General features: G+C 48.5%; 1 protein-coding gene across 4 annotated transcripts in view; it reads left to right on the top strand.

Annotated features, from left to right (window-relative positions):
* Positions 1-1,213: 1,213 nt before the first annotated feature.
* The window catches only part of LOC134147154 (uncharacterized), a 16,000-nt gene continuing 3,956 nt past the window's right edge, over positions 1,214-13,257 (top strand). For 2 of the 4 annotated variants that reach the window (XM_062587988.1, XM_062587985.1), the window contains exons 1-2: positions 1,214-1,383; positions 11,070-12,917. In XM_062587988.1, the coding sequence (XP_062443972.1) occupies positions 12,425-12,917 (493 nt within the window). In that variant the 5' untranslated portion in view covers positions 1,214-1,383; positions 11,070-12,424. Of the gene's footprint in view, positions 1,384-7,597; positions 7,617-9,112; positions 9,222-11,069; positions 12,918-13,257 lie in introns of those variants that run through there. The other 2 variants (XM_062587987.1, XM_062587986.1) reach the window with 2 other exon arrangements.

The following is a 13,257-nucleotide window of genomic DNA, read 5'->3' as shown; positions in this document are numbered from 1 at the left end:
GGATGGAAATACTGACTAAAGAGACAATATGGCCTTACAAAAATAAGCCAGAAATCTCAGCTTGCAGATCTCACTGATTTCAGGAGGTTGTACTGTTTAATGACAGTCCATTAGTGCTGTCTTCCAAGTCTAGCCTCCGCCCAAAGCACTTAAGTGGAGAGAGGATACAAGGAGCAAAGTGGCACCACTTTTTCTACAGGAGTTGCTCTTATAATCAGAGGGGAAAGCAGTCCCTGCTGCATATTCTTCATTCATTTGGCAGAGCCTTCCCATGGGAGAGGCAATGCTCCCCTGAGCAGGAGGAATGTTACTAGCTAGCAGCTGAAAGCTTCTGGTGGACGGGACGTGCAACCAGACTTGTTCCCATTCTTCTCCTCTTACTGCTGTTGAGGCTTAGAGCAAGATGCTTAAAGTTTTCATCTCCCTTGGACATGGCAAAGCCATAAGGGCTAGCAGATCCCAAAGCTGTGTACTCCCTTGTTCTGATAACAGCTTTCCTCTATCCCGTAGTCATTTCGGTGAGTTCACTAAGTCAGCAGAAAATGAAGATTACCAGGAAGAAAAAGAAAAACACGAAAGAAAAGAAATTCCCTGCTATTTTTCTCCCTAAACCAGCTCCTTGAAGTGTTGTGAGCAGCAGGGCTGCAGTGGAAGCGGTGGGAGTCCCAAGGGCAGGAAGGTGAGGAGATCTGATCTCCCTTTAGTGGCTATTAGCGGTCCATATGACAGAGCCATAAGGCCAAACCTGAGCAGAGGTGGGGCACAAATAGAGATGAGAACCGGTTAAAGCAAGCATCCCTTCCCCTTTCATAGGAAAACAGCACTGCCATGAACTGCTGCCTCAATCCCATCAGCTCAGGCCTAGCCGTAGCGGGAGCAAGGGGAACTGTTCACAGTTAAACCAGCCCTGACAGGTCCTGCAGGAGGAGGTCCTGCTTCAAGGTTGGGGTGAGACCTCCAGGAAGGGCACTGCTGCCTCCTGCAGGGTTTCTCCGCTGTACTCTACCACAGAGGTCGGAGGCTACACCTGAGCTGAGATCCAGGACAGGAAAGACATCAGGTCTGTGCCCTGAGATAGAAAAGTTGAGAAGGCTCCTTGCTGTTCCTGGAGCGAGGCCACCCCGAAAGAGTTAAGAAGACGGCTCCTCCCCTCCGAGTACATAAGTCTCCTCCCGAGCTGCCTTCCCGGCAGCCCTTGCTGGCTCTGCCCCAACCAAACAAAGAGGGCAGGAGCATTTCAAACAGCAGCCTCCCAAAAAGTTGGCTGCTGCAGAGCTGGGCTCTGTTGGGACCTTTGCTAAGCCAGGCCGCTGGAGGATGCAGCAGCTGCAGCAAGCCGGTGCCTTCGCCTGGAAGGATCCTGGCAGTCGTCTCTAGTCCCCTGTACGTGGAGGCTCTGTCTGTTTGCTTCTGTGCTTTAAGCTGATTTGGGTGTTGGGAGCTTGGTGGGGAAGGACAGAGAGAAACTTGAACAGGGGTGCGGGTGAGCACAGGGGAGGGGTTGCGAGGAGGCCAGTGTTACTGAGCTCCTGGTGCCCTGAGCACCCATCCTGTGCTTGGTGGGTGCACCGACTCGTGTGGAGTGGGCTGCTGCTGCTCGGCACACAGCCTAGGGATGCAGAGGTTTAGTGCCACACTGAAACTCAGGGGAATGTGGTGCCTGATCTAACGCGCTGGCTTCCAACTGCTTTTTAAACTCAGGAACCTACCTAGCCACTTCCCAGTAGAAGTGCAGACCACTCTTTAGAAATTGCATGGGTGTAGATAGACTGCTGGATGGAGAGTTTAAGCCAGTTGCAAGCCACAAAACTGCTCCAGCCAAGATACAATAGATGAACAAGCAAGAGAGGAAAGAGGAGAGTTCTGTGAGTGCTGATTTCAGGTTTCACCTCTGTGCCACTTTATTCCTGCACCGCCAATCTGCTAATGAGGACACCGCTAGTTCCTACCATCTCTGCAGGTGAATAGCATGGGATTAATTAGTCAGTGTCTCTAAATGCCACTGGAGACTGAAAGCAGTTGTCCTGTTTATGACTCTGTTTTGTAACTGGTACTTTCCTTCCTTGTCATTAGCTTTGGGCTGGGTAGTTGCTGTAGTGTGTTGCTACAAGCAGCTCTCCTTGAGCCCCAGAAGATCCAGGTGACCACTGGATTATTCTGCTAATTGCAGCATTGAACCGCTTGTGTTCATTAATTGTGTTGAGGCTGAGGCAAGGTGCTGTACACTGGGCGTTGTGGAGTGCTTGTAAAGATTGCGCTGGAGCACTGGTTTGACCTACAACGCCTGGATGCTGATGTTTTCCCTGCTCTGTAGGTGCTTTGGTCTATCTCTCTGTGCAGTCTATCATTCCTTCTATACCTGTGCTAAAGAGGGGTTAGATGTATGTCTGGCTTCATGGAAACAGTTTGTATTGTTTTTTTGGAGGAATTGCAGGGTAGGGGATTTTTCATCTAATGGCTTTGGAAACTTTTCATCTTAATGTTTAATAATAGCCTCAGTTGTCTCTGCAGAGGGTTGAGTTTAGCCTGAGTTTCCTATGGCTGCACGGCCAAGAAGTTAGATAGATTTGGAACAGCAGGAAAAGGAGATTTTGGGGAGCTGCTTTCTAGTCTGTAGAATGATGTGAATTTTATTAGTTTAGCTGAAACTGAACTTATAGGTGAATTCAGTTTTGAGTCTCTGAACTTCTGGACTGCTCTCTCTTGAGATACAAAACATGCCAGCAGCTACGTCATGTACAGACTGAAGACTTCAAGGCTGTGTGCCGTGGAGTGTGCCTCAGCAAATTTGTTTATAAAGGATCTTAGCCTAAAAATTCGCCATGGTACATGTTTTCTCTCTTTTTTTCTGCAACACTTACAAAGCTGTAGTACTTTAATTCCTAATGCTGTAGGAATATGCCTGCTGAATGTTAAAATTCCTCAAAAATCCTGATTTCATCACAAGAAACAAATAACACATTACTTTTCCAGTGATTTCCTTGTCTCTTTAGATATGTGAAAGATACTAGAAAGCCAAAGTAAACAGCACATTACTTTTTGCTGTGATTTCCTTGTCTTCTATTCAGACACTTGAAATCCAAAGTATGTCTGTGACTTACTCTTTGCGATTCTTCCCACTGGAAGGGCTGTATCTTGGGAGAGCAGAGATTATTTAAAGATGGAAAACACTTCAAGGAGAGGCTAATAATACTGTTGATTGTACAAGTGTAGGGCAGTGAAAAACCTGGCATTTATGGTTCAGGTTTGAATACTTCAGCTCAACTTGATTAGAATTTGCAGAGCTGGATTTCTGAGTTTGGATATGAAATACAAGCTGTGCCGCTCACCCAGGTCTTTCAGGTGGTCTATAAAAGCCTCTTGCTCCTTCAGGCTGTAGTTCCACAGTCACTAATACCAGGTTTTTGCCCTCCAAATCATTCCTCAATACAAATCTAACCTTTATCAGATGCAGGCACAAAACCACAGCCACGCTGAACTGGTCACAGCACGTGATATGGCATTGCTGCTTGACCTATGGTTTTTGAGCCAAACTCTATTGGCACAAAAACCTTCCTGTCTTTAAGGCCACAAGTGAGAAATGCCCAAATGGGAACTGTATTCTTACCATGCCAGCTATGCAAGATGGATTTCAAGATGGTCTTGGCCATTTGTGTCTTCCATTTGAGGATCTAATTTGTTTCGTGTGGGTAGGCAGACAGCTATCTTCTCCATTTGCGCTGAAAGCAGAGCCTAAAGAAATTGGCCACTTGTCAAAAGCCATGGAACAAAGCTAGACATTAACTTTAAATAGCTTGCTTCAAAGTCCTGGGCAAGATACACAGTACAAGAGAGATATGGAGCTACTGGAGCAAGTCCAGCAAAGGGCTACTAAGATGATTAAAGGACAGGAGCCTCTGTCATAGGTGGAAAGGCTGAGAGAGCTGGGCCTGTTTAGCCTGGAGAAGAGAAAGCTCAGAGGGGATCTCATCAGTGTGTATAAATATCTGAAGGGAGAGTGTCAAGGGGATGGGACCAGACTCTTCTCAGTGGTGCCCAGTGACAGGATGAGAGGCAACGCGCTCAAACTGAAACACGGGAAGCTCCATCTGAACTTAAGAAAAAAAGAAGACTTTACTGTGAGGGTGACTAAACACTGGAACAAGTTGCCCAGGGAGGTTGTGGAGTCGCCATCCCTGGAAATACTGAAAAGCTGTCTGCACAGAGTCCTGGGCAACCTGCTCTAGCTGACCGTGTTTGGATTAGATAATATCCAAAGGTCCTTTCCAACCTCAAACATTCTGTGAATCTGTAAAAAGCTTCTTATGAGTTTATCCCTTAGGCAGTGAGTCAGCATTGCTCAGGTTAACAGCAGTGTCTAAATTCAACTGTCCAATCTCCTTTTTAATAAAAAGCATATCTCTTGCAACAAAGCTGCTCCTATGCATCTACTTCTCCAATTTTGCAAAGAAAATTAGGGCTCTGTAACATGGAATACCTAAGCTTTTACAGCAGTCTGCATTGCTGGTAGCAATCTCTGCTTTTACATAATTGCCTCCATGAAGCTTGATAAATCGTCGCAAAGCAGTGACATTGTACAAAACTGCAGTCCATGCAATCTGGAAGAAGCAGCCATTCTTACCTGGCACAGATCTTCCCGCTTTGACAGCATTTCTGCCTAGGACCCCTAAAATTGTTAATCTTCCTCTAAGCTAAGTACCATTGAACCACATTGCAAAGTCTTTCTGATTAACTGGCTCCACAGAGCTAAGACTCTCCGATCAGTTTGTGCAGCAGGTGAAACTGTTATCTAGATAAAGAAATAAGAAGCAGCCATGTCCCTTCAAAGGTGCCTGGCATGCACTGAAGCAGTGCTCTAAGCAGGCCAGAAGGCAAGAAAATTAGTTGCCGTACCAGTTCATCTTTCCTTCCCAGCACTGCTTACTATGTTAAAAGTACATTTCTCTGCTGGGTGGGATCAGTCCATTTTCCCGAAGGGAGCAGACGCTCTCCCCAGAGAATGCTACCCCCTTCTACGGTATCTTAGCCTTCGCTCCATTTGAAATGGTTCTTGCTCTCAAGAAATGCTTTTCCATATCTGAGTCAAGTATAATCTAGTGCTGTCCTGCCTTGTCCCTGTGCAGCTCCTGGATGTTTAATTTTATTTTTTTCCCAAGCTGCTGCAGAATGAAAAAGGACTCATCTTGCCAGATTTGCAGCCATTATTTAGAACCTTGTGGGAAAGCAATAAAACTGGTGAGGATGGCTCGGCGTCACTCCCCAGCTGCTTGCAGCTGTTTCAGCTTCCCAAAGGCTGGCCAGGGACCTGGAAAGGCAGTCTGGGAATCAGAGGCCAAGACAAGGGTGGGCAAAAAGGGTTTAGCTGCTACCACCCTTGCAGCTATGAGGCCCAGAGCAAAGGGAAGGCTGGCAGACTGGACTTGTGGCTCCTTGCAGGCTCTCTGAGGATGGATCCTTTTGTGCTAACACCTTCCTCTTTATTTTTTTGCTTCGTGTAGCCTGAGATATCTCATGCTGTTATGAATTAGTCACACTGTGTTCTGTTCTATGTCCTGGTACACTGGCCTTGCACTATACAAAGCCAACTTGAATTGAAAGGAAAGGATATGTCCACATGTAACTTTGTCCTAGACTACATGCACCTTCTCAGGGTAGGAAGATTTTACACTCACTGCTGCACAGCAAGCTCTTGCATCCAGTGTGTGTTGGGATGTTAACAACGTAAAGTGGCTGTCCTTAATTTCTAAGATTAGACAGGAGACTGGTTGCCTCTTTTGGTCTCCTGTGGGTTGCTGTTTTTCCTTCTCCTGCACTTCCCTGTAGCTCAGGCACAGCCTTTCTCAGTGTCAGCAGTCTGTCTCGCTGGTGAGGCATGTTCTCCCACCATCACACCCGCTACCCTCATGCCTGTGTTTCTCTAAAGAGAAATTGAGCCTTGTTGCTTTTATTAAGTCCATTCATAGATAAGTGCTTGCATCTCTCCATGACTGCTCCTTCCTTCAGGGCTGGGCTGGCTGCTGTGATGCAGCTAACCCAGAGGAGTTAATTAGCTATTTGGGAAATGCAGCTCTGTGATAAAGCAGTTGTGTGATTGTGGCAGGACGCTACTGTCTCTTAAAGACGCTGCAGGGATCTCACTCTCCACTGCTTCAAGCTAGTATGAATTTTGGAAGAGGCTTTGCAGAAGTAAAGGTTTCATATCCCTAGGGTAAAAACTGGCTGTGGCCAAGAGGAGGCTTTCAGTTGTGACGCTTTTGTCTCTGCACACAGAAGGGAGAGGTAAATGTTCCCAGATACACGTAACCTCCGTAAGCACACAACTAATGTTTAACTCTTGGGGAATTTGGAATTCAACCCCTTGATAATCAAAGAAAGACTGGGGGAGAAACAGGCAGCAAACCAGCCAGCGTGTGCACGTGTGTGCGCGCGCGAGCTTCAAAAGGTGAGCTTCATGCTGAGGGACCTTGAGGATGAGCCGTGGGGAATGTCTCCTCCTCAGGCCCACATCTGCGAGCTAGCGCCTCGAGCTGGGCCTTGCCCAGGCGCTGCACCTGCTTCAGAAGCGAGCAGTGACAGGAGAAACCTGCTGCTTGCCCAGTGGCTAGTGGTTAGAAAACTTCGCTAGGGTTGGAGGCAACTTGGATTCAAATTCTTCCTTCTTCTCAGACCTTAATTCCACTCCACCTAGAAGGGAGCTCTGGGACATGTGAGAGCCATGTCCCAGAGCTCTCTCACCTTCTCTCTTGGGGCTGTTCCAGTTTGTATGTAGTATTTTCCGGGCCAGAGAGAGGAAAAGCTAAGGAAATAATCACAGTGAAGAGAAAGGAGCTCCAGGCTCCTGTCTGTGCTGCTTTGAATATCACTCCATGCAAAATTAAGGAGTAAGAACATTCCCAGCAGCATTTTCCCAGTTAAAGAAGCTTTCCTGGTTACAACTAAATACTTAAAGAATTTAGGCATAGCAAGGGTTCAGCAGCAGCTGGCGAACGGGTAGCTGATATGAGATTTGGACAGACACTTAAACTGGCAGGCAGAAACAAAATTCCTTTGCAGGCCTGGCTGCGTAAGAAAAAATGCAGCTGCTTACCCAAATGCCTATGTCCGATCGGCTGGGTAAGGTCTCGAAAGCTAAACCGCTGTAGCGCAAAACTTGGGATGTCTCACGCTGTGTGAGAGCCCTCTCCCAGCTGCAGGAATACGCTGAGTGCTGCAGAGGCACACATCTGGCTGCAAAGCGCAGCGGGTTGAGAAGGGGAGGCCGCTTGCTGGCCCGTAAGGAGTCGCGCCGAAGCTAGCACGGCTCACGGGGGAACACCATTTTGTGCGCACGAGCGTAATTGCAGGATCAGGGCTTGTGAAAGGATGTGCAGCTGTGGCTGGCGTAGAACACCGTAACGAGGCAGGTGAAGGCAAGCTATACTTTGGATCAAATCTGCCCTGGTCCGTAACATCTGGGTTTTGAAACAGGAGGCTTGTAATGCCCATGCAAAGTACGCAGGACCTGCGCTTTTTTTGGAAAGCCCCATGCAAAGTAGCCTTTATGGAGCTGCCCTATTCTGGAAATAACAAAGGCTGAGTCAGCGCAGATGAGACAGTTCGGAGCCTTTTTGCATGAGGTAAAACCTTTCTTTTTTCCTGATGTCCACAGAAATGAAAAGCTATAAAGGCAACTGGAATAGGAGTAAGAATATTGGCATACGAACACAGCTCACATGATTGCAGTGCTGTGAGTTTGCCTCCATTGAAGCTTTCTTTTCCTTGCTCCCCCTCACAAAGCCACAGCTTGAATTGGCTTCTGCTGAGCAGCATAAGTAACCTTCAGAGGAACCATGTCACCCCCAATCCAGGCCTAAAAACTAAGGGAAACCCCCTGTCTGATGCAAAATTGTGGATCTGAGAAACTCCCTGAAACTTTCCCTCCAACTGGATTGATTTTTTGGGGGAGGGAGTGCAAAAAGTATTAGAGACTAACAAGCATCTGACAGGATGGGTGAGTGTAAAGGTCTCTTCTCCATGAATGTGTAACTTGGGCAGCTGCATTGCATAAGCCACATGCATGGTGCTGGCTGCAGCTCCATCAGTAAAAATCCCTCTGGAGAAGGAGAAAGGGGAAAAGGTGACGGACTCAGCTTTGGAAATGGTAGCATGGAAAACTGCAAGTCCGCAGCAGGACCTGGATAGACAAAGGCTTAAACAGAGCTGGAGTCTGACCTGTTGGAGAGACTGTTGTGATCGTGTAGGACTTTGCTGGGATACTATGTTATCTGGAGGTGAAACCTGCTGCTTTCACCAGAAGCCCTTTTCTCTTATCCTACAGGGTCACCGCTGTGCACTTTGGAGTCTGGGTAGGGCAAACTAGAGGAACTGGTAGAGATGTTGTGTGGAGTTAGTGCATTTACAAAGCTTTCTCATCAGTCTCTCTTCCCCAGCGGTGTGAGGAGGCTGGATAAAGGCTGCAGGAGTGGACTGCTGACTTTCCCAGCATTACTCCAATAGGGAAAAGTCCCTGCTATGAACTGGAGCCTGCAGTTGCAGGTGACTTTGGCAGGTTTTAAGTTTCCTGGACTATAAGGAGTTGTTAAGCAGGTTGATGTTTGAATAAGGTTTGTGTTTCTGTCACAGACTTTTCAGATGATTAAACTGCTTTGTTTTTACTCAAGTGTCCTCTGAGCATGTCTTGAAATGCTCTAGAAGGAGGGCAAGTCTTCTCGCCAGGGCCTGAGCTGCCCATACCCACAGCCATGGGAAGCTCAGGGAACGCTGGGCCTCACTGTGGGCTGATACTGCCAGTGCTCCTCCTCACCCCATTCGGCGTTGGAGCAGATTTCACCTGCTAACTACCTGGAGGTACCATCCAGACAGGAGAGCCTCTGGGTTTTGGAGAAGTTTGGGTGCTTCTGCAGTTTTCCTGTTGCTCTGTAATTGCAATATCTGCAGCCAGAGAGACTTCTACTTCCCTGTGTCTCATCTGCCCCAGCTCTTATCTGTGTAGTCCCTAATGCAGGTGGCAGGGTGTGGGATGGCGTTTAGATGTAAACAGCTCTGGATCAAAGTACAAATCTGCATTGCTTGAGTTAATTTCTCTCTTTCTCTCTTGTTACAGAAGTAGTAAAATGCAAAAGGGTGCAACTCCAGTATCACATTAAGTAGCTCCATTTTTCCCTGTGGCTTTCTGTGGGTGATCTGCAATAGTCTCTATGCCTTCTTGGCAGATGAAACACGTAATTGTTTTCTTTAAGACCAGCATGTGTTTGGGGAAGTGGAGTTTGGAAAAGACTCATAACTCACATCTGCGTGTTGCTCACACAGTGTCCGTTTGAAGTGGTCTTTATTATATATTGCTAATCTGAAAAGTGTTTTGCTATGCTATGGGGATTCTTGTGGGTTGTTAATTTTGGGGAGGGAAAACCCAAATGTGTCCTCTAGGCAGCAGTTATGGCACTGGTTTTTGAAGAAATACTTGTAGAAGAAGGGAGCTGGTAGGAAATGGAAAAAAAAAAAACTCTACCATAATTGTACAAACACACACACACACAGAATCATAGAATCAGTAAGGTTGGAAGCGACCTCTGGAGATCATCTAGTCCAACCAACCTCCCTGCTCAGCAGGGTCACCTAGAGCATGTTAGACAGGGTTGCATCCAGGTGGGCCTTGAATATCTCTAGAGAAGGAGACTCCACAACCTCTCTGGGCAACCTGTGCCAGTGCTCCATCACTCTCACAAGGAAGAAATTCAGGTGGAACTTCCTGTGGTTCAATTTCTGCCCATTGCCTCTTGTCCTGTCACACGGGACAACTGAAAAGAGTTTGTCCCCGTCCCCTTGACACCCTCCCTTCAGGTACTTATCCACATTGATAAGATCCCCCTCAGTCTTCTCTTCCCCAGGCTGAAGAGGCCCAGCTCTCGCAGCCGTTCCTCATAGGGCAGATGCTCCAGCCCTCTGATCATCTTTGTAGCCCTACACTGGACTCTCTCCAGTAGCTCCATGTCTCTCTTGTGCTGGGGAGCCCAGAACTGGACGAAGTACTCGAGATGAGGCCTCAGCAGGGCTGAGTAGAGGGTCAGGATCACCTCCCTCGACCTGCTGGGAACACTCTTCCTAATGCAGCCCAGGATATCATTGGTCTTCTTGGCCATGAGGGCACATAGCTGGCTGTAGCTGACCCTATTTGAGCAGGAAGGTTGAACCAGATGATCTCCAGAGATCCCTTCCAACCTCAGCTATTCTGTGTTATTCTGGTATATGAATATATACATATATGTGTGTGTATGTATGTAGATACATATTCACATGTATATACATATATATACACATATATATGAAGCACAGTTCTAAGCGCTGTCCATCCTGCTTTTCCTGTAACTCTGGAGTCTTTTTCCTCCTTCCCCAACTTGCTTTGCTCTCTGACTTCTATGGTTCCATAATGCAATGGCTTTTCTGTGGGCCAAGGACAGAGGGCAAGGAAGGGGCCTTTATTTTGGGGAGGGGGGTGCTTTGGGATACTGAGCTGTGCCTATGGCTTTGGCAGCCCTTAGGGCGTCGTTATGTGCTCCAGGGTTGATGTGCTAGAGCAGCGGTGGAGCCTCTGCGTGCTGTCTCGCCTCCTGACGTCGCTGCTTGGCCGGTCCCCCCGCCCCACAGAGCATTTCTGTTTTACCCTTGCCAGGCACGCTTGCTTGCTTTGGCAGGGGTGCATGCATGCCTGGCCCCACTCTGTGTCCCAGTAGCATGACAAGTTTCCTGCTTCAGAGCCAGGGATAGGAAAAGATCTGGCCCTGGCACTTTCCTTTGCTCTGCGGTGTGACTCTGAGTAGATGTGCTTTCAGAGGCTATATCTGTGTAATTTCCTCCTACACACAGCTAGTACATATGTTCATGTACTAAACCACTTACAGCACAAGTCAAAGCTGCCTATGTGTGTGTGTGTGTGTGTATAGAGGAAGCAGGGGGAGCTCAGAGGGAAGGGAAGGGGTAAGCACTAAGGAAGGACAGTAATTACCTCTATGTTTGCCTGTGTAATGTATTTTTTTACAGCTGGCATATAACTGCTTTTTCTTGCTTCAAAGGTATGAGACAGTGCCGTCTACAATATCAAAGGGCAGCGTCTAAGGCACTGACTGTTTCCAAGGAGTAGCCTGCACACCTGGAGTCTCTGATTCTGCTAACTGCCACATTACAGACCACCAAAGATGGCATGAAGCTCTGGGGAGGACCTGCTTGCTTCCAGGAACCTGCCAACCTTGCATGATGAACTTCTGCTGCTTCCTGGGACTTGCACTGAGCTCTCTGAGATCCTGAGCAGAGCCTGCTGCTGCTCCAGATCCTAGTGTGGCTGCTTGGCCAGAGCAGGACACATCTGCATTGGGCATGAACACAAACAACCACAGAACTATGAATTAGAGGTGGCCCATGCACATAAGAGGACTTGCATTGCTCTAAGTTTTGCAACGAGAGGAGACAACTGCCTTTTGTGCATTACCTAAGCCACCATTGGAAATAATAGCCAGAAAATCAGCAATTAGTGACCTAGCCATCCTAGTCCTTTGCATATGCATGATATTCTCTTTATTACAACAAAAGGAGGAATGCTTATTGTTCACAGCTGAGATAGTGACAGCCTTCCCTTGAAATAATGGGGCCTGGCTGCCACAGCCAATTGCAGTTCCAGATGTGTAGATACTCAAGGAGTTTCTAACAACAGCACCTTCTAGGTGGTTCAGAAATGTCTTTTGAGTGGATTTAGAGTATATTTTCCTTCCTCCAGCAACCCATCTACTGCTTTTCAGAGGAGGAGCAAACCTCAGCTATCTGATGCCTTCTCCCTGCTCTGGCCCATCTCTCCTTCTCTCTCCATCACTGGTACGCTGATGGCAGCAGGGAATTGATGTCTGGTGTGGAACATCAGGTAGAGCAGAGCTTGTTTCTGCCCTCTGTGCCCTTGCTGGACCAGGGATCTTGGACAGACCTTCTGTTCTGAAGAGCGTTACCTCATGAAATTCCTGCTTGAGCAAGGGAGGTGTTTCTTGGCCATCCCAATTGCTTCCAGTCCCAGCTGAAAGCACTTCCTTCTTCTGTCGCTGTGACTTGGGAACTTGGTGTCTAACAAAGCATTGTCACTGCTCAAAGCTTGGGATGGTTCTCTGTGGAGCCACAGCCACTGCAGGCAGCTGGGTGACAAAAGGCTAGTAGAGTGGTAGCACAGCCTGCGAGACTTGGTGTTGCCTTTGGGGTGCAGCCATCCCTACTCTTTGCTACCAGCCAAGTGGCTTCTGCCACTGCTTCTAGGCGTGTTGATAAGGGCTGTGCAAGAGAAGTGCTTTCTGGCCAGCAGTACTGACCAGCTGGCAGGTATGTAGCTGCTGACTGCAGGACGGAAGGGTGGCAGGAAGGGTGCCAAGCTGTGCCAGCACCCCGGGGAGCAATGGGCCGCTTGGATGACCATGCCAAGAAGAGGATCGTGGAGTTGCGCAAAGCCGGGCTGAGCTTTCGCAAGATCAAGAAAGTTCTAGAGCTAGACAACATCCGGGTGACCCCTCAGGCAGTGTACCTCTTCCTCAAGCGGAAGAACGTGGAGCCCTCCCAGGTGGCAGGAGCCGTGCTGCCCCAGCCGGCAGGTGACAAGGCGCAGCGCAAGGCAGATGCTGGCCAGGCAGGCTGGGAGGACGAGCAGCTCTGGACCATGCTTCAGGAAAATGAGCCTGAGCAGAACGAGCAGGAAGCAGTGAGTCCCAAGCCCCCCACTCTGCCCAGCGGAGGTGCCACGGGCAATGAAGGGCCCTGCCTCAGTGACAGCCGAGACAGCAAGGAAGGCATCAAGATTGTCAGTGTGACCTCACTCTGCAAGGATGGTGGGCAGTTTGGGAAGCCCGTGCCCGTGGGACTGCCTTCAGGGACCCAAGTGGCCTCCGGGAACAGTAAGGCCTGGCTTTCTACCTCCTGTTCTTGCCTCTCAAGTGGTGCCTGAGTTTGGATGCCTTGCACCAGGGCTCTCTGTGCCCTAGCAGGGTAAAAAAAAAAAAAAAAAAAACACAACTCTGCCTCTGCCCCAGCTTTCCAGTCCCATATGGATGGTGGGAGTGCCTCCAGCACTATTCAACCATGGTTGAAATGCAGAGGAGTTTGGTCTCTGAGTATCATTGGCAGGCCAGGGCTCAGCTTTGAAGCTGTGCTGTGTAAAGAGGCTTTCTCCCTCAGGCCCATGCTGTGCCAGGAGGGAAAGTGCTCTCCATCTTCCACAGAGGGAGCTCTGAAGGG

This window comes from Rhea pennata, chromosome 15, assembly GCF_028389875.1.
Source record: "Rhea pennata isolate bPtePen1 chromosome 15, bPtePen1.pri, whole genome shotgun sequence".
NCBI classification, from domain to species: domain Eukaryota; kingdom Metazoa; phylum Chordata; class Aves; order Rheiformes; family Rheidae; genus Rhea; species Rhea pennata.
This window is presented reverse-complemented; position numbering and strand designations above follow the sequence as displayed.